This window comes from Adiantum capillus-veneris, chromosome 18 (assembly GCF_014529385.1).
Source record: "Adiantum capillus-veneris isolate H3 chromosome 18, ASM1452938v2, whole genome shotgun sequence".
Classification (NCBI taxonomy): domain Eukaryota; kingdom Viridiplantae; phylum Streptophyta; class Polypodiopsida; order Polypodiales; family Pteridaceae; genus Adiantum; species Adiantum capillus-veneris.
In genome coordinates, this window is record NC_140948.1 from 5,950,315 (window position 1) to 5,976,848 (window position 26,534).

The window sequence follows — 26,534 nt, forward strand, 5'->3', positions numbered from 1 at the left end:
CTCTCCATCAATAATGGTGCCGAAGAGTTTGTCAAGTAAGATGTGTTTTACATTGATGTTTTCTTGATTTCTTATTGTTTTCTTTTTCATCTCTAATTCGACATATATATATATATATATATATATATATATATATATATATATATATATGTATCTAATCTTATCTCCTTAACCAAATCTATCTCTCTCACTCTTAGTAATTCATCCTCTCTACAAATTTTAGGTTCTCTTTGCTACAGGTACATCTCTCCCCGCAGTATCCTTATTGTCTACGGGCAAGAATAGGGCTTGGGAGGGAAAATTCTCATCTCTTCACTTCTCTCATATCTACATTTCTCACATACTATCCTAGATGAATAACCCACACGATGATCATTTCTATCGCTTTCACTCTGTACAATCTATTAGAATTAACGTATGGATTAGCTGTAAAATACACTTTCAACAACGTATAGTGTTTCTCTTTGGCCCTGAAAGGCTCAATGAAATACTTCTATCACCGGATCCCATCATACTACCTTTCATAGACTATAATTTTTCTTTTGATGTAAGCGTAGTTATCTTGCTATGAACCAAGAGGATTTGTACACACAATTAATCCCAATCACTAGACAAAATATATATATTATGGTAAGCACAAAACTACAATTCCAAAGAACATTTCGTAGCCTATTTGGTCAGCCAAGATTGAATGCCATTAACGCATCCATTAACCCTTTCATATTACCCATGATACGATATGACCATAGCCTTGATGTTTTCATCTTCGTATTGTTTTGACATTTTTTTTTGCGTTCTTTCTTTGTGTGTGTGAATGCAAGAGAGAAAGAGTGAGTCTTCTTTGATTGCACTTCTTTCCAAACCCTAGTCTTCATGGCATCTATGGTTTAACTCCTTCATATAGTTTTTGTTGAGTTCTCTCACAAACTCTCACAGCCATAAGCTCGGTGCTTTCCTGGCAAGACCGCAAATTTCTCGACAGCGTACCTGGAAATTGAACACTACATGCCTAAAAAGACCTAGTATGTCTTTGACCTATAAAAGACTAAATTAGAGATCAGTGACAACCAAGCAATATTGAATTGGTAACCTTGGGTGTTGCCTTGGCAATCCAAACCCCTTGGCTATATTCTGCAATGTCTGACCCCTTGGTTAGATTCTGCATGAAAACTGCTTAAAGTAGCAATTAATGGTGACTAACACAGTCTACCGTATCCAACAGTGTTTGTAATCAACTTGTGAATTTGAACCTATCCACTACCCCTTGGTAGATTGAGGATTTCTATCCTTGAAAGCTCAAATGTGAAGAGGCCAATCAATGACCATCAACACTCAAGGAGTGATTTGACTTTAGTTGGGTCATATCCTCTAAAATCCACTCCTACGGGCACAATGAGTGCTATAAATTAAACAATAGATTCTCTCAAGTTGGAGTTTTATTCACAAATTGGATCTTGAAATAATTGTATCTCTCTATGAACAAAAGAAAAAGATTCTCAACACCCTAAAGAAGGTAGTCATACTAGATGTTCTTGGGTGTGCACTGTGCAAACAAGAGATTACCTGCTTTGAAGCTCTCTTAGTCTATTCATGTTGTCCCATGAACTAGTTGCTGGATAGCTAGGCCATGCTTACTTGCTACCCATAGAAAACGTCATCTGTATTGAGTGCACCGTGTGCATAGAGCCAATGATGTAAAGTACCCATCACTGTAGACATGTACAATGATTACAAGCAAACATACCAACCTCGATTCTTTCCGAAGAGAGTAGCATTTGTTATAACGAAAGCGTTAAAAAAACATTGATGGTCGCTTCAACAGAGTGCACGAAGCAGCAGGATGTAGGGCAATCTGTGTGAAGCTTTCTAACAAGCATGGTGCAGAAATGGGAATTCTTCTAAGCCTGATGCACATCTCCCAAGGCAAAGCTCGTTGAATTTGGGGGAGGTTGGTCAAGCATAGCTCTCACCTCGAGAGACTGTTCCCAAAGGCCGCTCTTGATCGGCGTCGCCATGAAAGGGTGATTTCCTGCGGTTACCTTTGCCCTCTGTCACCTTTGGAGCTTCATGAGATAGATCAAGAGAGAGACCACCAAGAGAGGCCATGCCTCCATGCTTCATGGAGAGAGAGAGAGAGAGAGAGAGAGAGAGAGAGAGAGAGAGAGAGAGAGAGAGAGAATCCACGCACTACGTGCTTCCCTCCTCCATGGCTGCCCCTCTTCCCCGAGCTTTGATACCAGTACGAGGACTGATGAACTACGACATGCTCATCTCTAACCAGCCTTGCCCTAAATAGATCCCTAGTCCCTATTTTAGGAGCCCCCCTGAACAATGCATGCGTAGATTGGGCCGTGCCCACCCTACTCCTACCTTATACCTGATAGGTGAACTGGTTGATCCCACACTTCTACTTAGTCATTTATGGGTTGGAAGTTATTGTATACCCAAATTTTATTACTCATTAGTTCAAGGTTTGCCTATTTCATTTAGATGGGATATTTAAAGAGTCTCATTTGTCATTCTCCCATGTCTTCTATGCACTCTATTTCACCCCCCCCCCAAGCACAAAGATTGAGTGTAGACAAAGATTGGGCCATGGAATTTACATGCACACACACAAGCACAAGTGACTCTTTGTGTCACTGTGGTGGTTCCATGTGGATGGTGCCCCTTGCAAATGGTTGGTGCTCTTGAGAAGTTGGCTAAGGGGGTGAGACCGCCCCTTTGACATGCGCTATGAGCAATTTCGGCATTGAGTTTCATATCTATGCCAAGTTCACATCCAATTCACACCACCAAATTGCAATGCACAATAACTTGCGGAGCTCATGTCTAGTTCAATGCAAATTCACAACGAGGACACCTTCGTTTGAGTTCACACCTAGTTCACATCGCATTCACATTTGGGATCAACGGTTGTGTCACCCAACGCCACAGCTTTACATCCCTAAGCTTTAAGCTTTAAGAACCAGCAGTGGATTGATCTCTGAGTAGCGGATTGAACCAAGAGTGGCTAGGTTCAGACTGAACCGGCGAAAGAAACAAGCCTTCGTAAATCTACTGTCGCCTAGTGTGAACAATGTGGAGGAGGAAAAGTGAAAAAGTGAAGGGGGCTTAGAGAGGCCATCAACTCTTCCCCCTGGGGGGGGCGGGGTTTTGTTTTCGGGAAGAAAAATGGAGGGCCCGCGGAAGAGTGCCTTTGCATTTTTCTTCCGCCGCCTAGTCTGAACCCACCCTCACTGTTGAGCAGCTCCAGCAGCTGATGTAGTAAAGGAGTGAGCACGGACAGACCCTCCAAGCGAAATGCAGTCAGGCTCATCTATTACCGCCCACTTGGCCGGCCTTCCTTCTGGGAAGCTTCTCATCGCTACCTTCGCGCTTATCATCATCTCCTTCTACTCTGGCACCTTGTTTGGAGAGAGGCGCCTTGTCTACACACCGGGCTCAGTGGGTAATTTTTGTTTTTCTTAAAGCTTAGAGATCAATCCACTGCTGGTTCTTAAAGCTTAGAGATCAATCCAACTGCTGGGAACAAGCTTTAACCGACCTAGCCTGATGTAGATTGAAGGCAGCTCCTCGTGATGATTGCACATCTGTCTTGTTGATCTGTGTTTTTGTTGATGCACGTGAAATGAATGTTAGTTGTTGTTTTGCTCAAAACAGGCTCTGGATATAATGTTGTTCTGCATAGAGAGCCTTAAATAATCTTTGCATGTTGCAGTAGGCATTCAAAATGAACACACCTGGCTTCCAAATAGGATCTCAGTACCTGACAAGCGACAAGTTCCAGAGGATGGAATGCATGTTTGCCCACAAAACTTTGCAGAGTTGATTCCATGTCATAACCGATCGTTCTCCCGAATATCATCAAAGAGTCTTGATTATGACCGGAAGGAAGATTTGGAGAAGCATTGCCCCCCGTTGAAGGATCAGCCTTTTTGTCTTGTTCCACCTCCTCAAAGCTACCAGATCCCCATAAGGTGGCCCAAAAGTAGGGATCTCATTTGGAGAGCAAATGTGAATCATTCAAAGCTTGCCGAGGTTAAAGGTGGTCAGAATTGGGTGCATGAGAATGGATCGATGTGGTGGTTCCCAGGTGGTGGTACACATTTTAAGCATGGTGCTGAGGAGTACATTGAGAGGTCAGCAGACCCTTTCTTCAAAGCTGAGATGTCCTTGTAGTAAGTCAGTGTTGTGCATGATGGTTCTATAGGCTTGTAAATGCGGTAAGGCTTGTGGATGACTGCAAAGAATGTGTGACTTGCATGTTTTTCTTGAAGGTGAATTGGGCCTTATTATTTCGTTCATATGGTATCTTTTTCTTTTCCCTTGTTCCACTGCAGATGTTTCTTGAATCCTGATTAGACATCTAAGTTTTGGTTTCTTTTTTTCTGATCCATTTAACAGGTTAGGAAGGATGATAACAAATGGGCAAGGAACTTTGAGCACAGCAGGCATAGTACAAGTTTTGGATGTTGGTTGTGGTGTAGGAAGCTTTTCTGCCTACTTGACACCTTTGGGAATAAATACCATGTCATTTGCACCTAGAGATGAGCATGAAAATCAGCTTCAGTTTGCACTAGAGCGAGGTATTTTGGCCATGCTCTCAGTTCTGGCCATTAAACGCTTGCCTTATCCCAGCAAATCTTTTGACATGGTCCACTGCTCGCGCTGTCGAGTTGACTGGCATAAGTTTGGTAGAAATTGTCTTTCTATAACTAACATTTCTTCCTGTAATGAGCCCCACTGTATTCTTGAATGTGTTTTTTTTGTGTCTTTTGGTAGATGGAATCTTGCTAAAAGAAGTTGATCGGGTTTTGAGACCAGAAGGCTACTTCGTTTACTCTGCCCCTCCAGCTTACAGGTCAGATAAAGATTTCCCCCAAGAATGGAAGCAAATTCTGAACTTTGCGACTGCAATGTGTTGGGAGCTTGTAGCCCGTGAGGTTCAGACAGCCGTTTGGCAAAAAAAACTGCATGAAACATGTCAAGTGAAGTACGATGAACATCAGAATTTTCTTTGTGATGAAGAAGATGATCCAGACAAGCCTTGGAATAAACCAATGAAGAATTGCATCTACCGTGCTGGTCATCCTCCTTATCCCAAGAATGAGAAGCTGCCTCCTTGGCCATCTCGTCTCTGGGTTGCATCACAGCGTCTTGGAGGTACGAGAGTGCCTTCTCAGTCCACACGTTTTGCATGTGAAATTGAATTGACAATTTCCGTACTTCTGATCTGTTTTTAATGAGCTATGTTGACTACCCTGACTTTAGTTTGTTGAAGAGGAAGGGTTGAATTTGAGCTGAACAAATGCAGGTTTAAGAGGCACTGTGGACCAGTTCAATGCAGATACTGCTTTCTGGAAGGAGCAAGTGGTTTATTACTGGAGTATACTAGATGTTCCTGACAACTTTTTCCGGAATGTGATGGATATGAATGCCTACTATGGAGGCTTGGCTGCAGCACTTTTCGACAAACCCTTGTGGGTAATAAATGTGGTCCCATCAGGTGGAAAAAACACATTGCCTATAATTTATGACAGGGGCCTGATTGGAACTTTTCATGACTGGTTAGTGGTTAAGCTTTAAGCTCAAAGTGGAAAAAGCTGGGGGAGCAATCTTTTGATTGGTTCCAATTAATGCAGGTGTGAGCCATTTTCAACATATCCCAGGACCTATGATCTTCTTCATGCCTTTCGAGTTCTATCAGCAAAGAGAAAGGGGTGTCAAATGGTGGATGTTTTACTGGAAATGGATCGCATGCTGCGACCCTTGGTAAAGAAATCCCTCTTTTTTATTCTAACCATTTCAATTGTTTTCCCAAGAGCAGCCATAATTGATTGTAATTGGCTAGAGGTGGTAGCCTTCTATCATAACTGCCACCTTCTTCTGAGTATTTGAACTGAGATCAAACATACACTTTCACAGCTAGTGGGACACTCAGCCATGTCCTTCAGGCTACACAGAAGAGTGAGTGATCGATCTTGAGAGGCCGGTGTTGAGTACAGGGTTCTTCACCTTGGATTAAGGGCATATCATCTGGCATTATGTGCGCTGCGCCCACACACACACACACACACACCCACCGACCCACCGACCCTTTAGTGGTTTTATCCCACATGCTACCTTGATGCACATACCGCGCTTTTTGCGGCATGGTCTTGTATCCCACAATTTTGCTTCAGCTCTAGGTAGCATCATAGGGGGTCCACAGTATTCAGAGAGAGAGAGAGAGAGAGAGAGAGAGGAGAGAGAGAGAGAGATGAAATGAAATGTTATATTAACGTCTTCAAAAGGCCAAAATGACCTATGAGACCAATCTGATACAAAATAGTGAATCTAATACCATGTCTAGGTACAAAAAGACTAGAACAAAAATACTACTGAAGAAAGCAGTGGAGCTTCTAATGCTAGCGATGACTTCTTGCTGCTATAGACGAGAGGGTAGGAGAGAGAGAACGACGCAGGATTGGTTCGCATGGCTGTACGGCACGCTATTCGATATGTTTTTATTATTATGTTTAGGGTACATTATGAAGGGTCACTTTAGTGAACCTAGGGGTGGTTCACACCTCAAGGTATAAGTGACTATAGAAAAAATGTACAAAGGAAGCCAGAGGGCCTTTAGACCCAACAACCTCCCACTTAAAAGGCTTGAATCTGTGCTACCTTTAAGCAACTCCCACTAAGTGTAAGCAATGTTGATGTTGTGTCTTAGCAAGACACTTAGTGAGAACATCTGCAGGGTTATCCTGTGTTTTGACCTTTGTCAGTGTGACAAGGCAATCATCCAATACCTGTCGTATAAAATGGTACCGCACATCTATGTGTTTGGTACGAGCATGAAACATGGCATTTGTAGCCAGACATACTGCACTTTGACTATCACAACCAAGCACTGGAGCATGTGATGGAAGACCAAAACTCCTCACAAGACGGCCAAGCCAAATGTTGAAGCCTCTGTGACTGAAATATGTTCAGCCTCTGTAATGCTTAGTGCAACAATCTTCTGCAATCTTGAACACCAAGAAATAGCTCCACCAGCCAATGTAAAGATATAACCATTGGTAGATTTCCGAGTGTCAAGATCTCCTGCCATGTCCGAATCACAGAATCCCCGCATTGACAATGTACCCTTTCCATAACATATGCATGTGTCGTGTGTACCTTTCAAGTACCTCAAAATGCTCTTCAGTGCCTCCCAATGTAATTTGGCAGGGTTAGACATAAACCTGCTAACAACTCCCATTGCATAAGCAATGTGTGCTCGTGTAGAAACCATGGAATACATTAAAGAACCACGCATTGGTGCATAAGGAATACCCTTCATTGCCTGGAGAGCTGCATCCTCTTTTGGGCAATCACGTTTGCTAAGCTTTGTGTGTGGTGGTAGAGGCACACCAAGAGGCTTAGCATCAGCCATATTAAATCTCTCAAGCACTTTCTTGATGTACTTTTCTTGAGAAAGGAATAAGAGACGCTTCTGTCTATCCCTTGTAATGCGCATACCCAAAATATGTTCAATTGGACCCAAATCTTTCATGGAGAAATTTGAATTCAGCTCCTTCTTCAAGGCATTCAAAGATTCCTTATGCTTGCCCATAGTTGACACGTACGGTCACGTACGACGGGTACACGTACGAAGACGTGCGGTACTAATCGAACTAAAAAAAAATAGACGTACGGTGACGTAACGTACGATGCAAAAAAAAATCATGCGTCTTACACATGATAGATCATATGAGTCATGACATCGACCTTAGTACTTAGTACCAGGGCTAGAAACAAACATTTTTCCTAACCGATCAAAATAAGGGAAAACTTGAGTTTTTAGGTCAAAATTTGAAGCTTTTGCCGGTAATTACACTAGAACTTGTGTAAATTTACCGGTTTTCTTAGAGGCAAGCTCAAAATCTAACCGGGATTTTATAATTTCAACCGGTTAAAATACACTAGACCCCGGCTTTTTTCTAACACTGCTTAGTACTAAATACTTGTAACTTAAGTCTTACAAGTTAGAACATGAAAGATCTGTCCATGGACATTGGAAACGGCAATGTCCGAAGAAAGAAGAATCATGATCTCCAAAGTGGTGGCGGCCATAGTAGATCCGCTACCCAAGCCTCGTCGCACATAGGTCATGGTGGTTTGAGCCAATGCAGCCATTGGGCTCTTGTTCAAATGCAGTCGAGATGCAAAACATTCCCACACCAAAAATCGCCCCGAAAAAAAAAAAAAAAAAACCTGGACGACTCATGTCCGGAACGTACGAGTCGTACGGTACGGTACGGAACGTACGGAACGTCCCGTACGTCGAACGTGGACAACCCTGTGCTTGCCTGCAATCAACATATCATCCACATATAGGACTAGCACAATAAGACTACCATAAATACTCCCACTTCAACGGTAAAACCTAAGTGCATCTGCAACAACCTTTAACCTGCAAATGAAGTAAAAATTGCTGCAAAATGTATTTTCAGCAATACATAGACTCAATGGTGAGTATTCCGCATGTAAAATACATCAATGTGCGCCACAAACGTTGCTAATACATGTAAAACCTGCGTTTTTTCTATAATTTCTTGAAAAACTCAAAGAATAATTCTCAAATTCTCTGCTCAAACTATCCACAAATTGCAATACATTGACTAATGTCTGCAAATTGTTAAAATTTCAGCAAAAACCCCAAATTTTGACAGTCAAATTTCTTAAATTTCTGAAAAATTGGGCAGACCCCCCAATTTTTCTCAACCTGTTAATGAAATTTCAGCTTGTGAAGCTTCGATATGCTGTGAAAAGTTGAAATTCTTCCGTAATCGAATTCACCTGCTAATCCCTCTTTGTCGCAACCAAGAGACTCAATGACTCTCACAATTGTAGTGAGAGGAGAGAGAATAATTGTTTGGCTGAAAATCGTGGAGAGAGGAGTTGATAGAAATCGAAGAGAGAGAGGGAGAGACACCGCACGTGGGAAGCTTGACACCAAGCTCTGATACCAGTTTGAAGAAAGCAATGGAGCTCCTACTGCTAGCGATGACTTCTTGCTGCTGTAGACGATAGCGTAGGAGAGAGAGAACGACGCAGGATGGGTTAGCGTGGCTGTATGGCACGCTATTCGATATGTTTTAATTGTTATGTTTAGGGTACTTTATGAGACTTAAGTGACCCTAGGGGTGCACACCCCAAGGTGTGACTATAAAAAATGTACAAAGGAGGCCAGTGGGCCTTTAGACCCAACAACTGCTACTACTAGAATCCATCCTCATCTGCACTCTGGATGTCGAGAGAGTATGGCTCGAATCCTCTACTGTAGTATGTGTCGATGCTGTGTAGCACACCTCTCCTCAATTGTGGCCGTCTGGATCTCCGCAGCTCGAGTGCTCGGTCGATGAGAGTGTCGGTAGTGGTCGAATGAGTGGGGGACCGAGCTCTGCAGTGATGGCTGCTCCTCTGACTGTCCCAAATCTGTAATCTATCTCTAGGACTGTCTCTCTCTAGCTCTCCCCAGTAAAGTGTCTCTATATCTGTGTAACTCAAGTAGATATAGCCCAAGACATCTCTGATCCTCAAAACTCATGACCTCAGAGAAAGGACCGAAACCCTCTCTGAATAAGCAGTGGAAACGGCCCCGAATCTCATAGTACACTCTGCAATGACATATGTAATGTAGCTCTGTCTCTGGCTCTAGCTGGCATAAACGGCATATCCTGTTGTCTGCTAGTATCCCTCTGAAATCTACCAGTCTCAATCGCCAGCTGATGTGGATGTGCGTATCTTACCAATGGCACACCGCAAACCATGAGACATATGTGTATCCATATAGCTGGGTCGAATCACAAACCCATCTCCTATGAGGTGGAGAAGATGCTCTCTATAGAAAGCCATCTTCGTGCCCAACTCCTGTGGCGGCTCTATCCATGTCCTCCTGGTATCCAACTGGGTAAGGTCCTGACGAATGAGGCTAGTAATCTTTACCTGTGTAAGAGACATCGAGGGTGTCTGAAGAGAGTACTGGAAAGGGGGCAGCCTGTCCATGGTGAAGCCATGCATCTGAAACCATGATGTCATCTGTGCACACTGCATACCAACATGAAGTGTCCCTCTAAAGAGCTAACTGTCTAGAAGGGCGAGTCTAGCCTATCTCTCTAGTAGTATCCCACAAGCTGTGCACAAAGGAGATTGATCTGGTAAGCGCCTCGATCTCCATAGGAGGGGCAGCTAGCTGTGCTCAAATGATAGCATGGGATACGGAGGCCTTGGCTCTGATCAGTCGAGAGATCATAGATACCAAGGGCGTCTCCATACGTCTCCAACCATCCTGGCCTACAGAAGGTCCCCATATCTGCACCCCATACAACATAGCTGAGGCTACTAAAGTATCAAAGAGCCATAACTTTGTCCGAGGTTCCTGGAACTGAACCTGCGAACACATCCTCTCCAAGCCTCCCAAGGCCGCATAAGCTCTAGTCAGTCTAGTCTCTGTTGCTGCCACAAATTGGTGACGTGGCAGCAGGCCCCCGGACACACACTGTTGACGTGGTAGGCCAACGGGTAATGCGCCGACAGGCTGACGTGGCAGTAAGTCCTAGAAAACGTGCCGACAGGCTGACGTGGCAGGCCGTATGGAGCTCCGCAATTTCCGTTGACATGCTGACGTGGCATCATATGGATTTCCGGAAATTATGCTGGCTGATTTTGACTGCTTTTACTGCAGATTTTTGAAACAGTTGCTTTTGGGAACTATTGCTTTTGAGTTTGAAGCTTTTGGGGCTCTGCTTTCAGTATCCCTTGTAACCTTTATAATGAACCCAAGGGGGCTCACTCTGCAGAGCATCTGGACGCAAAGTCTGAGAGCAAGCACCCGCGGGAATTGTACTTTGCTCAAAGATTAATATAAAAAGAAATACCGAAAGGGGCGCCAGTCTTTGGGGCCAATACCTCTTGGCACGGAACTACGTCGGCGGGCCATGTCGTCTTTTGTGAACTGTTTTAAGGTGAATCTGTGCTGTGTCGCGGTAGAATCTAGACTTGGGGTGTCCAAGTTTGTTACAATGGTATCAGAGCACAGAAAGATTCTCTTTCTACGGAGGATCCGATCTTTTTTGCAGCGTACACAGTTCTTGGGAAAGAATCTTCGTGTCCCGATTGCAGACTTATTAGCCACTCCCACACTTCATACATCGCGCATCGGGCGCGCTCCAGTATTCATCGCTATGTTTTACAGGGCATAAAGCCATAAAGAATCCCAGATTACACATGGGTTCTCATGAAGAATCTGACAGAGATGACACCTCTCAGTGGGAAGGCAAAGAAAAGTTGAAATCTGGCGCGGAAACTGAAGAAAAGAATGAAGATATGGGCAGATTTTTTTTCGGACAAGTTTGCCTGAACGGAGTACAAACATCAACTGCAGATTGGCATATGTGTGAACAGATTGATTAAGTACTCAGGGACTCGAGATTGGCGAGACACTTGAAGAATTACCCGATTGATAAGATTTACTTGAGATGGCATGTAGCCATTGCTTCTGCCCTTCATTTATCAAAGTCGCTTTCTCAGCTCGATAGTCAACCACGTTGTTGTTCTTGTGGTACCAATGGATTTCAAGGAGGACATCACAACCTTCCTAAGGGCATTACGTAGAAGTCCTCGTGCCCTAAACACCCTTGACATTGCAAACGTGGCAACATTCTGTCCGGGTACCGCTAGAACTACCTCCGCCTATGGCCTCAGTCTGTCGGGGGTAATTCCAAGTCGAGCCGCCAATTCAAGAAGTTGGCCTTGGCTCCTCCATCAAAGAAAAATGAGGGCTTCCTGATCTTTCACTTTGCCCCAAGGGTGGCAAAGCTTTGTACTTTCATTGGTTTGATTCGGTTCGGGCCCCACTCAATGTGGTACCAGTTTTGCTTTCATCTTTCCTTTTCTTTCGCACTCGGCTGCTGCTCTGTAACTCTCAAGTTTATCTTCTGGTGGTCCTTTGAGTTCTGGTCCATCTTTTTTTGCTTGTACAGGTTCCGCTTTTCTGCACTCGTCTGTCCTTTCGGCTTTCCTCCTGTAAGGTGCAACTGTTGACTTTGCTCAAGGTGAGTGCTCCGAAGTGTGCTAAAGGGTTCCTTTTACTTACAGAAGGGAGAGCCTTTTGTTCCTTTAGTGAGAGAATGTAATGATCACAAACAAAGTGAATGACAATGTGAATGAAGGTGTTGAATTGGGATAGAGAGAGAGAAGAATACGAGACCAAACGGTTCTCAAACCCTCCTTCAAGGGCCCCTCTCTCGATGGCGAGAGAGGTCTATGCTATTGATTGCACAAATCTGGTACAATTGTGTTGATGCAAAGTACTTGATGCTATGATGCAATGACAGTCTAAGTCGATGATGACGGCGACGACGACTGATGGTTGAAACTGACGCTATCCGGATAAAAACGCTGTCTTCAGAGGGCTGAAAACGCTGTCGTTGTAGGCTGGAAAATGATGCTGAATCTGGGCTGAAAAACGCTACTGTTGTAGGCTGAAAACGCTACTGCTGTGGGGTAGAAACTCTGGACTATCTGGCTGAAAAACGCTGTAAACTGCTGGCTGAAAAACATACATTTGACAGCCTTTCATCCAATTTTCTGCGCTGTGTTTGTGGCACCAAAGCATATGCCAAACAACCAAAGACACGCATGTGCTCAATAGAAGGCTTTCTATCATGCCATGCTTCATATGGAGTAATAGACTGCAAAGCTTTTGTAGGATACCTGTTAAGTACATAAGTGGCACACATGATAGCCTCAACCCAAAAAGAATGCGGTTTGACTTTTGACCATACATCGTGCCATTTCCGTCAGTGACTTGTTTTTCCTCTTAGCAACACCATTTTGCTGAGGTGTATAAGGCATTGTACATTGGTGTTTTATCCCACGACTAGCGAGAAATGCATTAAATTCATGAGACATATACTCCCCCCCTCGATCGGAGCGGAGGGTGCCCATAGTACATTTCGAGACATTTTCAGCCATAGCCAGAAATTGTTTGAAGCACATAAAAACTTCGGACTTCGCTTTAAGCAGAAATACCCATGCATGCCTGGAGTAATCATCAATGAAAGTCACGAAGTAAAGGTAATTGCCCAATATTGGAGTTTGCATGGGCCCACAAACATCACTATGTACAAGCTGCAACCTGCATGGGGCCCGAACAGAACCATCCTTTGGAAACTTAGAACGTTGCATCTTACCCAAAATACAACCTTCACAAACATGTTTGACAGGTGCTTCAAGAGGCGGCAAAGAAGCAACCATATCAGATTTCTGCAAACGCAGCAAACTGACAAAACTCAGATGACCAAAACGTGCATGCCAAAGTTTTGCATCTGAAATAGCCCTTGAATCTGCAATAGCATTTGCAAAATTTTGTCCACACTTGTCATACAAAGTGACCTTATACAGCCCACGGCACAAAAGGCCAGATGCAACAATTTCATCACCAAAGGCCAGATACAACAATTTCATCACCAAAACTGAGATCATGAACTGTACATCCGTCATCCACAAATTTGACTACAAGTCCAAGTCTAGCAAGTGCGGATACAGACGAGATTCTTCTTGATCCCAGGTACATAAAGTGCATCAACAAGTGTGAAGGAACTGCCATTTGCAGCAGTAAGCACAATCTTTCCAACTCCTTGAACCGGATAAGAGGCATTGTTGGCACAAGTGACTGAATTCCCATGAGGGACAGACTCGAGAGAGGTAAACAATTCACGATGTGAGGTAATGTGCTTTGTAGCACCACTGTCAAAATACCACATGTGAATCTGCAGCAACTGACAAGCATGCATCATGGACAGCAGGATTGTAAGTGCACTCTGCGCTACAAGCCCATTCTGCATCAACATCAGCAACACAGTTTCCTTTCACAGAAGACTCAACAATGGCTGCATTTGTAGTGGAACCAACATTTGCAGTGGAACCATCCTCTTTCTTCTTAGCCTCTTTGGCCTTCAACTTAGGACACGACTTGATCAAGTGGTCATTAGCTTTACAATAATGGCAACGCATCTTCTTTTTGCCCTTATCACCAGAATTTCTAGACGAATTGCTGCCAGCAGAAGCATTAGGAACATAACTTTTGCCACTCGCAGTAGAACCATAAGAAGTGGCTGCATTGGTGTTACCAGCCTTTCTTTGAGAAGCAATAAAAGCCTATTCAACTGCACGCTGTCTAGTCCTGTTTTTTTGGGAAAGTGACTCTTGCAACAGCAATGTGTATAATGCATCAAACTTGACAACTTCTGGATTTCCTTGGGTCATAAGTCTCCAAGTACTAGCAAAAGTCTGGTAAGAATCTGGTAAGGCATCAAGAACAGTCTGCACAAGGGAACTGTCTGAAATGACTTCACCTGCAGAAATAAGCTGCTCATTGATATCCTTGACACTAGCAAGGAAAGTGTCCATATCATCTTCCTCATGCATAATCTTCGACTCGAGCTCTTTACGCAGCAAAGCAATTTTAGCCTCATTGCGACTTGCATAAAGACCGGCCAAAATATCCCAAGCCTGTTTTGCAGATTTTGCTGAACGGATGTGAGGAACAATGGTGCGCTTCACAGACAACGCAATCAATGCATGTGCTTGTGCATCCTTTACATCCCAACGAGCTTGTTCTGCCGTAGGCAAAACAACTCTAATAGCAGCAATCCTTGCAGCAAGACCTGCAACATTTTCAACATTGCTTGCATGCTCATAACTAGGACGTACATCAATGCCCTGCACAATATTCCAGACGCCCTTTGACACAAGAACATGTTGCATCATATAAGCCCACATAGGGTAATTGTCCCCATCCAACATGTCCTCAGCAGCAAACATCTTGGACACATCTGTGTTGTTGTCAGCCATGGTAAATGCTGCTCCTAATTGCCCGAAAATAGGAGAAACGGAGTGGGAACAACACGTTCTATATAGCACAAACCGTAGAAGACTGTAAGGCACCTGTTATGCAGAAATCGGCACTAACAGAAATTCTGCACAAAATGACGAAATTGCCTGTGCAGACATGCCTGTAGTGGAAATCGAGGCCGAAATGAGCCCGAATCAGAAATCTGAGCAGATCTGCGAACGTTTGCCAAAGCTCACTGAAATCGGAGAAAGTGAGCAGGCGTGTGTTGGAGCAGCTGGCGACTAAGCCTGGGAGGACGCAACTTGCTCTGATACCAATTGTTGAAATAAGGGTTGCAGAGAAACGCACACGGCTTGGAGAAGACTAAGGAAGCTCAAGGCACACAATAGAGAGTGTATTACTTAGTATGCAATGGAAAGGTAGGTAGCCCTAGAGTGATGGGCGTATATACAATGCTCAGATTGGGTTGGTTGTTTTGACACGCGAGTGTCCACAAGTGGTTTTTGTTTCATGCTTGGCAGTTCATGTATATCATGGTTAAGCAAGAAGCAACCTACTGTGGCCACTTTGAGTTGTGAGGCTGAGTACAGGGCAGTCTTCACAGCTACGGTTGAGTGTGTATGGCTCAGACGCCTTATGGCTGATTTGGGTGTTGGACAGGACACTGCCAACACTATCCACACTGACAGTCAGAGCGCATTGGCAGTTGTGAGGAACCCAGTTTTTCATGCTCGCACGAAGCACATTGAGGTGCATTACCACCATGTCAGGGAGAGGCTCTCAACAGGAGAGATCAGCTTGGCTTATGTGCCAACACAGGACAACCTTGCAGATCTTTTCACAAAGGCATTGTCTCATGAGAAGCTTGAAGCTTTTCGCAAAGCTTTGGGCTTACTTGTTACAAAGTGATGACGTGGCAGACAGCAGAAACCCTAAAATTCCTGCAAACCCTAATTTCTGCCAGAAACCCTAATTTTCGGATTTTTGGAAATCGTTGAGGCTGAAAAAAATAAAATAAAAATGATTAGCGACGCGAATTTTGCTTTTTTTTATAAAAAAAGAGAAAAGACTCTCTAAGAGAGAGAGAGAATTGATGCTTTTTATTTTAAAAGCTTTTGGGGCTTTGCTTTTGGGCATCCCTTGTAACCTTTAAATAAGTGGTGAGGACTTCACTTCTCAGAGCATCTGGACGCAGAGTCTAAGAGTGAAACCCTAGCCACTCTCTTGTACTTTGATCTGATTAATATAAAAAGAAATACTGAAAGGGGCGCTAGTCTTTGGGGCCAATATCTCTAGGCACGGAACTCCGCCGGGCCAGTGTACATCTATTGTGATCTGTGACTTGTTTTGAAGTGGTTATTTGGTGCTGTCGCGGTTGATTCTTGACTTGGAGTGTCCAAGTCTGTTACAGTGGTATCAGAGCACAACCGATTTCTCTTCTACGGGAAATCCGATCCCCGAATTTTTTTTTCCGTGGCACCTATGGCTTCAGGCATTGATCAGTTGACTCCCTCTGCATCTGGAGATGCGGGCTGGGATCACAACGAAGATTCAGATAGAGAGTATGGCCCGCCTCGGCCTACTCAGGCGGAGCAAAGAGAGATGGAGCGTCGTCAATTGATTGGCGATGCAACAAAGATGATGCTCAATTTTGCCAAGGACCCAAAGATGGCAAAATATATGAACCAGACCTCTTTGGAAGAGGTACAGATGTAGTGGCAAAGAACCACAACACCACTCCTGAAACCCGCTCTCAAGAAACCTTTTGCCTCCAAGAAAATATACGGAGAAGGAACTGGAGAACGTGGTTGATGCACGGATTGCTCAGCTTTTTGGCGCGCAAAAGAAAGCCAAAAAGCACGGCAAAAAGCAGAAGAAAAGCACTGACTTTCCAGGTTATTTGGGTCGTCAGTCGACTTTTGACAAGGCAAAGAAACAGAAGAAGCGTGTTCGATTTGAAGGAGTACCCAGTTCTTCTTCTTCTTCTTCTTCTGATAGTTCTTCTATTTGCACAGATTCGAGCGAAGAAGACAGAAAAGGTAAAAAGCGAAGCAAGAAACAAAGCTTCGGAAAGGGCAAGAAAAAGGAAAAGAAGGCTACATCTCGCCCAGAGACTGACAGTTCTACTGAGGACTCGTCTACAGACAGCTCATATTCCGATGACGGAAAGTTTTATGCGAACAAGAAGAATTTTTACAAAGCCAACCAGTATGACTTTCTCGAAGATAAAAGCTAGAAAGTCCGAGAGTTTAAGGAAGGTGGCCACTCGATCAAGTTTGATACTTTTTTAGGATACTTAGATGCTTCGAAGGCTTTGTCTTTTATACAACAGTTTGACATCGCTTTCGCGGGAGGACGCTATTTAGAGCACTCCAAGATTCGGAGAGCTGCCTCTTATTTTAAGGGGAATGCTCGCACTTGGTGGTCCATGCTTCTATTAAGCAAGACTGTGCCAGTTACATGGCTGAAATTCAAGAGGCTTTTTATTTCTTCTTGGTTGACTTAAGAGTTTGAGCGAGATATACGAGCTGCTTGGAACCATCTCCGGATGACCAAGAGCGATACAATGAATTCTTACTGTGAAAGATTCTGGAACTCTTTTCTACCCGCCTCTTCATTCAAGAAGATCTCGTTCAGAGAACAGATTGAGCAGTTTACCTTGGGTCTACCTACAGAGATTCGAGATCACTGCTTGGAACAGAAGTCGGCTTCTATTCAGGAGTTGATGAGTCATGCGAAGCGGGGCTTTGCCATTCACTCTGGCAGTCTGACCTACCCCACAGACGAGGCCATGACACAATGAGCCGAATAGACTTCTGGAAATGAAAGTAGAAAGAAAAAGAGCAACCTAGAGAAAAAGGATGCACGACCAAAGCTTACTTCTGAGGAGAGAGCTCTCTTCATTAGAGAGGGGAAATGCTTTGGATGCGGGGAACATGGACATATCTCCGCGAAGTGCCCTAGAAAGGCACAGAAAGAACAAAATGATAAAGACGACGACAGGCCTGAGAGTTCGAGAGCAGTTGAGGAATGTGGCAGAAAAGGCAGATAGAAAAGCAGAACTGGTACCACATGGCGTGGGACCTGCACCGAATCTAATGAATGAAAGTACAAACTTTGCCGCTTTTGGGGCAAAGTGAAGGATCAGGAAGCTCTTTTGAAGGAGCCAAGGCCAACTTCTTTTTCACTTGGAATTGGCGGCTCGATTTGGAATTACGTCCGACAAACTGACGCCACAGGCGGAGGTAGTTCGACTGGCATCCGGATGGGATGTTGCCATTACACCGAGCATTGGCAAACTTCGTTTGCAATGGCAAGGGTGTTCAAGACACGCGAGTGACGTTCTACTCAGGATCCCTTGGTACCACCAGAACTACGTCGTGGTTGACTATCGGGCCGAGAAAGCGACTTTGATAAATGAAGGGCTTAGAGATTGTACTTGATGAACTTCAGTTTCTTACTCATTCTTTTGGGAGAGAACTGAACGATGGATAAAGGTTGAATATGTTTTGACCTGATCAAAAGAACACCAAGATTTTTCTCCACACTCATGCCGATTGCTTTTTAGAGGGCCTGAAGATCAAACCATTGATCTGATACTTGGAAGCACGCCACCGAATCGGCCACCTTACTGTGGAGCCGAGTACAGAATGAAAAGATTATGAACCTAGTGAAAGACCTCTTGGAAAAAGGGTCTTGTCCAACCTAGTACTTCACCGTATTGCTCTCCAGTGTTGTTGGTTTTGAAGAAAGACGGATCTTGGAGAATGTGCATCGATTATAACACTCTCAACGAAATCACCATCAAGAACAGATTTCCGATTCCTAGGATCGATGATATACTCGACATGTTACAGGGATCCTCGTGCTTTAGCAGGATTGACTTGAAGAGTGGATATCATCAGATCAGGATAGCGCCAGGAGATGTCTACAAGACAGCTTTTCGGACGACTTTTGGGTTATTTAAGTTTTTGGTGATGCCTTTTGGCTTAACTAATGCTCTTGCGACATTTAACCAGATGATGGACAGGATTTTTCGAGAGTACAAGCTATTTGTTGGCACTTTCTTTGACGACATCATTGTTTTCTCCAAGAATGAGGCAGAACACAGAGATCATTTGCTTCAAGTCTTTCAAGCATTACGAGATCACACGTTAGTGATTAATGCAAAGAAAAGTGAATTTTTCCTACCAGAGATACACTTTTTGGGACACATTGTGTCAGCAGTAGGAGTGCAAATGGACCCGGCCAAGATAGATAGAGACTATCCGTGATTGGCCCGATTTGAGGAATGTCCATGAAGTTAGAAGCTTCTTGGGACTGAGTTCGTACTACAGGGGGTTCATACGAAAGTTTGTAGAGGTTGCTTCCCCTTTGCATACCTTGACACAGAAAGGAGTACCTTTTTCGTGGGGAACCACAGAGGTGATTGCCTTTCGGACATTGAAAGAGAAATTGACTACGAGACCTATTTTGACTTTGTCGGACTTGCAGAAGTCATTTGAAGTATATTGTGATGCTTGTGTCGTAGTCTGGGTACGATTTTGATGCAAGAAGGCCATGTCATAGCTTACGAGAGCCGTTTGTTCTCTAGGCCGGAGATGACATCACAGATTTATGAGAAAGAGCTTTTGGCGGTTATCCATGCTCTTACTCAGTGGCGGCATTACCTACTCGGAGCGATTTTACTGTCTTTGCAGACCATCAGAGTTTGCGCTACTACTTGTCACAGAAGCAGCTTTCGGAAAAGCAGATGCGGTGGGCGAACATCTTGTCACAATTCCACTTACAGATTGTCCATGTGCAGGGACAGAAGAATGTGGTGGCAGATGCTTTGTCTCGGAAACCGTTGGTTCTGGCTGTTTCCGCGATACATCATAGGAGCTTCGAGGATATGGTCGATTAGTATGCCACAGATACAGATTTTGCAGATATTTTCACACGGATACGGGATTGGGAGACAGTAGCTGGATACTCCCTTCGCGAAGGTTACTTGATGAAAAAGACTATGTTGTGCGTTACACAGTTGTTGAGGGAAAAGGTTATGACTGAATGCCAATGTCCACCTTTTACGGGTCACCGCGACATTGCTACCACCATGAAAGGGGTAGAGAGATATTTCTTGTGGCGGAGACTCAAGAAGGATGTGGAAGAGTTTGTGCGCAGTTGCTTGGTATGCCAGAAGGTCAAGTTTGACAGACATAAGGCACAGGGATTGTTACAGCCTTTACCCATACCCACGCGCCCCTGGGAAAATATTGAAATGGATTTCATTTTTTTGATCTCCCGAGAACACAGAATGATCACGATGATTTTCCGATTACATGACACGTCTGAGACGATTGTCTCCGACAGAGACCCGAGATTTATGAGTTGTTTTGGAAGGCAATTTGGGAGAACATTGGCACGCGGTTGCAGTTCTCGTCATCGTTCCACTTGCACACTGACGGGCAATCTGAGATTGCCAATTCAGTGATTTTTTAGATTTATTGAAGTCTTGTATGTCGGATCAAAAGACTCAATGGGAAAAGAACTTACCTTTGGTGGAATTTGCCTACAATAACACGGTACACTCTTCGACGGGGAAGACGCCATGTGCGATTGTTGAAAGTGCTGCGAAGGTTCCATCCTTCCTGAGCACGAAAGATTAGATATTTGAAGCGGATGAATATTCGCGAGATTTGGATACGGCTTTTGCCAAGGTTCGCGAGACTTTGCAGGAGTCTCAAGAACGACAGAAAAAGGCAGCGGATCGCCATTGTTGTGACTTGAAATTGAAGGAGGATGATTGGGTGCTCTTACGTTTTGAGAAGGCACGCCTACGAAAGAAAAAGGGAAAGGAGAGGCTTTTTCCAAAGCTTAGTATGCGATACTACGGACCTTTCCAGATCACTGACAAGATAAATGATGTCTCCTTCCGATTGAAACTCCCAGATACTTGGAGGATTCACAATGCATTGCATGTGAGTCTCTTGAAACCTGTTAAGGGTGATGTGCCTGATGATGGGGAGCGTGATGAGCAACCTGAAGTGGAAGAAAACGAGGAGATCCTTGTTCCTGAACAGATTTTGGCACATAACGATACGAAGAAAGGTAAAGTCCGAAGGTGGTTCTTGGTTTAGTTCAAGAACTTTCCTGCATTTGATGTGAAGTGGATGGAGGAGGAGGACCTAGCAGATACTCCTCGGATTGTGAAACTTTACCTCGATGTTTTGGTTTAGCATAGTCTACTCCAAACGGAACCCAGAATTCAGCTTGGCCGAAGATCTGGTGCAGTGGGATGCACAAGAGGGGAGTCACTCCACTCCTTTGTCAACAGATGCTTGATTTTGATACTAAAGTCACTGATGTCTCTTTGAGCTTTAGGGATACTGAGAGTTGACAGTATTCTGCTGGATGACTTTATGAAATGGAAATTCCTGATAATGATAGTGATTTGTTTTTGACTTCTTGTGAGTGCAGGAACTGATAGCCGAAATGACTGCAGCATTTTGGTCTGATTGATCTCGAATAGACATGGTTGCAATAGGGGTTAGTTAATCGGACATTGTTGAGGTCCCGATTGGACCTAGATGTGATTGCTAGCTACATTACCGATAAATGATGGTCTAAGATCCGAATGAATGTTGAATGTCATGTGATGTCCTGTGATGTCTGGTGATGTCCTGTGATGTCGTGTGATGTGACTGTCGATTTTGTACATGTGCTAGATGTGTGTTCCTAGTACGTAGGTACTAACAGTCAGTGTCTGCTAAGATGGTTTATGGCTTTTGTCGGTTTTGTAGGCGTAATCGTGGTCGATTATAATGCTTTCAAGAGGGGGGTATGTCACAAAGTGATGACGTGGCGGACAACAGAAACCCTAATTTTTGCCAAAAACCCTAAAATTCTTGCAAACCCTAATTTTTGCCAGAAACCCTAATTTTTGGAAATCGCGGAGGCTGAAAATAAAATAAAATGATGAGCGACGCGAATTTTGCTTTTTTTTATAAAAAAAGAGAAAAGACTCTCTAAGAGAGCGAGAGAATTGATGCTTTTTATTTTAAAAGCTTTTGGGGCTCTGCTTTTGGACATCCCTTGTAACCTTTAAATAAGTGGTGAGGACTTCACTTCTCAGAGCATCTAGACGCAAAGTCTGAGAGTGAAACCCTAGCCACTCTCTTGTACTTTGATCTGATTAATATAAAAAGAAATACCGAAAGGGGCGCCAGTCTTTGGGGCCAATATCTCTAGGCACGGAACTCCGCCGGGCCAGTGTACATCTATTGTGATCTGTGACTTGTTTTGAAGTGGTTATTTGGTGTTGTCGCGGTTGATTCTTGACTTGGAGTGTCCAAGTCTGTTACATTACTCCCCTTTGTGGACTGATCATGTCCTCAAGGAATGGCACTTCCCTTTACTCATGTGCCAGCTCTCGTTCACCGCATCACTCCAGGGGGGATTTGTTACCATATACATGTGGTAGTGATGTGTGTGAACACACTAGGACCGCCGGGGCATTTTTTCCCTCTTTAGGATGTTTTTTCCCCCGAGCATTGTATATACGCCCATCACTCTAGGGCTATCTATCTTTCCATTGCACACTAAGTAACACACTCTCTATTGTGTGCCTTGAGCTTCCTTCGTCTTCTCCAAGCTGTGTGCGTTTCTCTGCAATCCTAATTCCAACAATGACATGCGAAGTGTGCCTTACGCTTCAGCTTGTGGTTCACTTATGTATCCTATGGTTGCTACTAGGCCTGACATAGCCCATGCAGTGGGAGTTGTGAGCCGGTTTATGCCTAATCTTGGCAGGTTGCATTGGGATGCAGTGAAGTCCATTATGAGGTACTTGAAAGGGACTAAAAACAAATGCCTCTGCTATGGTAAAGGACCATTGGAGTTGAAGGGATTTTGTGACTCTGACATGGCTGGTGATGTGGATACACGGAAATCCACCAATGGCTATGTGTTTACTCTTGCGGGAGGTGCTGTTTCATGGTGTTCTAGATTGCAAAAGATTGTTGCATTGTCTACGACATTCAGCCACTGAGGCTTCCAAAGAAGCCATTTGGTTGTCACGCCTATGCAGTGAGTTTGGTTTGCCTACCAAGGCACCTATGCTTGGTTGTGATAGCCAGAGTGCCATATGTCTGGCAAAGAATGCCATGTTTCATGCACGCACAAAGCATATTGATGTGCGGTACCACTTCATTTGAGAAGTTCTTGAGGATGGCCTTATTACATTGGTTAAGGTCCATACATCACAAAATCCAGCAGATGCTCTCACTAAGTGCTTACCCAAAGCACAACATCAGCTATGCATACAGATGGTGGGAGTCATGTAGCTTAAAGGTGCCATTTATACCTTTAAGTGGGAGGTTGTTGGGTTAAAGGCCCAAATGGCCCCCTTTTCTGTATAGTTTTAAAGGTTATTAACCTTTGGCCAAGTTCACATTGAACTTGGCAACTAACTTTAAAATTGGTCCTATACTTTTAATAAAGGGAATGTGAGCCCAATTTTGGGTCACTCACGTATTCCCCCAACTATCGAGTAGCGCTCTCTCTCTCTCTCTCTCTCCTCTTTCGATTTGTAGCGCCCCCTACTCTGCAAACAGTCGCCCCTCTCTGAAGCACAAGCCCTTGCACTTCTTCACGTGCTCTATCACTTGCACACACCGCTTCGCGCTCATCAACCTTTTGTGTATAGTTTTAAAGGTTATTAACCTTTGGCCAAGTTCACATTGAACTTGGCCACTAACTTTAAAATTGGTCCTATACTTTTAATAAAGGGAATGTGAGCCCAATTTTGGTTCACTCACTTATTCTCCCAACTATCGAGTAGCGCTCTCTCTCTCCTCTTTCGATCTGTGGCGTCCCCTACTCTGCAAGCAGTCGCCCCTCTCTGAAGCACAAGCCCCTGCACTTCTTCGCGTGCTCTATCACTTGCACACACCGCTTCGCGCTCATCAGATGAGTGCTCCAAACTATGCTCAAGGTTCCTTTTACTTACGGAAGGGAGAGCCTTCCATTCCTTTAGTGAGAGAGTGCAATGGACACAAACAAAGTGGTGAACATTGTGAATGAAGGTATTGAGACTGAGAGATAGAGAGAGAAGAATACGACACCAGAATGTTGTCAAACCCTCCTCCGAAGGCCCCACTCTCTATGGCGAGAGCAGTCTACTATTGATTGCACAAATCTCCACAATGCTTTGGACTTGCCGACGATGTCGACGACGATGAAAACGACGATGAGACGGGCTGAAATTTGAAAACGCTAAGGGCTGAAATCAGCAAATCTTTATCTGCTGAATTTTGACTCTATGTCGGTGACAATGTCGATGACGACGATGCAACGACGACGTGCTGAAAATGCAGATGCTGAAATCTGCGTTTTCCGGGCTGAATCTGTAAACCTTGCGGAATCTGATTGTGTGGCGAGGAATTGCTGCGGGAAGGTGCGATCTGCGAGGTTCGGGGTTCTATTGTGGAGTCTGACTGCTGAAAACTGAAAACGCTGATGCTTGTGGGGGTTCCGTCGCGAAGATCTGCAAAAACGCTGAAGTGCCTTGCAGACGTGGCTTCTGTCTGTATTGCAGGCATAATCGAGGGCGATTACAATGTTTTCAAGAGGGGGGTATGTCACAAACTGGTGACGTGGCTGCCTGGTACACACACATCCTCCTCGCATGGACAAGCTGGAAATGATCTGAAATGTTGACATGGCTGGTTGTAGGGCAGCCCCGGAGATTGCGGAAAACTCGCCACGTGGCAGCTGTATGGACGTCTCGTTTTTTGCGGCGTTTTTGGCGGAAAGTTTTTACGGCAGCTTTTTGGGGCAGTTTTAAGCTACACAAATAGAGAGAGAGAGAGAGAGAGAGAGAGAGAGAGAGAGAGAGAGAGAGAGAGAGAGAGAGAGAGAGAGAGAGAGAGAGAGAGAGAGATTTTTTGCTTTTGCTTTACTGTGGCTCAAGAAGCTTGAGAGAGAAAGAACAAAGCTTTTGATTTTCAGCTTTTGGGGCTCTACTTTTAGCATCCCTTGTAAATCTTTAAAAGAGTCTTTGGGTCTCTTTGGGCTCTCACTTCTGAGAGCATCTGGACGCAGAGTCTGAGAGTGAGTCCCGACGACTCGCTTGTACTTTGAGTTGCAGATTAATACAAAAAGAAATACCGAAAGGGGCGCCAGTCTTTGGGGCCAATATCTCTAGGCACGGAACTCGGCCGGGCCAGTGTCGAATCAGTTGTGAACTGTGAACTGTATTGAAGTGAACTTTTGTGGTGTCGCAATAGAATCTCGACTTAGGAGTGTCCAAGTCTGTTACAAGATCGGCTGCGATGTAAACATTCGACCACACGGGTTACTAGGTAGCCTTACTACTGTCGCAGAATACCAGCCTTGGTGCTGATTCCGACTTGCGAGCAAGTACTGACCATTTGATTAGTCCTTTCGAGAAAACATTGCGGGTGAAGCTCAAAGATAAGGGTGCTCGGAGGTATTTCCAAGGGTTGCTTGTCGACGGAAGTGGATGCACGCTACATGCGAATGCGAATGCAAATGCAGAAGAGGGTCAAGGATCCTTTCTCCAACCTGGTCTAGGAGAGTCTGAAATTGACAGACATGTGGGGAGTTGCTTCGTCGGAAGAAATCTATCACCTGCCTCTGCATGAGTTGTCACCAGCGTGTGACTACTATCTATCCTTTTTGTTGATTTCTTTCTTATTATCTATTTACTTTCACTTTTTGGAAACACCCCTCGGGAAATCTAACTGCCTTGCATTGCATAGCTAGTGTGGAACTGTCCAGAGGGAGTCCAGGCCTGAGGGCAAGAGAGCACTAAGGTTGGACAAGGACTATGGTTAGCCAAGTGGGGTCATTGACTAGCCAAAGTGGAATCCTTTGCTACAGAGGCTACATTTCAGTTCTGGATGTGGCCGCAGTGTACAAAGAGGGTTGGATGACCTAGAAAGATACAATGGCAGCATCTCCTAAAATTTAGGGAATTGCTATTTTGGGACCTGAAAATGTGTTGACGTCATTACCTCCGGAATGACAAAGGGAACATTTTCTTAATCTGCCGTGAAGTCAACTGGGCAGCCGGTTGGGAGATTTTTAGGTGGCAACCCCGAAATGGGAAAATGCTTATAAATGTGCCAAGTGGCACCTTCTGGTGCACTTGCCTCATGCAACAAGAAGTGGCGCTGAATTTAGGAGGGGGAGAGCCTCATTTTCAGATTTGTCACAGGTTAAGAGCTATGGAGTGCTTGCTTTCCCTCTTATGCACAGTGCGGTGCCAGGAGTGATGCCCTGCACGCTACGCACTGCCCTCTCTCTCCCCTTTGGCAGTATGTTATGCCCCTCTAGTGGGCTCTTCATTTGACCAATGTACAGTTGTGTGGGTTCATGCGCGATTGCCGAGGCAAGAGCCTCTTGCACAGGTACTGGATTAGCTAGCGGCTAATCCCCCCGCAGGTACAGGTGAATTCGGAGAGGTTTCACGCCAGAAATCTCGTCCGATTCAAAGGGCAAGTAGCCCTACAGGTGCGGGAGCTCGAGGACTTGCTATGGATGCGACCGGCACGCGAAACAGAGCCCGAAACAGTAAATTACAGCCTGCTGTGTATTTTTGCAGGTTTAGGGTTTTGGCCCTAAACGGACCCTAATA

At 44.5% G+C, this 26,534-nt stretch overlaps 1 protein-coding gene across 3 annotated transcripts in view; it reads left to right on the forward strand.

Annotated features, from left to right (window-relative positions):
- The first annotated feature begins 3,158 nt into the window (after positions 1–3,158).
- Positions 3,159–26,534, forward strand: part of LOC147435180 (putative methyltransferase PMT6) — a 29,899-nt gene continuing 6,523 nt past the window's right edge. Inside the window, exons 1-6 of one of the 3 annotated variants that reach the window (XM_086488288.1) lie at positions 3,159–3,451; positions 3,722–4,142; positions 4,408–4,697; positions 4,786–5,166; positions 5,318–5,570; positions 5,646–5,775. In XM_086488288.1, the coding sequence (XP_086344414.1) occupies positions 3,304–3,451; positions 3,722–4,142; positions 4,408–4,697; positions 4,786–5,166; positions 5,318–5,570; positions 5,646–5,775 (1,623 nt within the window). In that variant the 5' untranslated portion in view covers positions 3,159–3,303. The remainder of the gene's footprint in view (positions 3,452–3,721; positions 4,143–4,407; positions 4,698–4,785; positions 5,167–5,317; positions 5,571–5,645; positions 5,776–26,534) is intronic. The other 2 variants (XM_086488290.1, XM_086488289.1) reach the window with 2 other exon arrangements.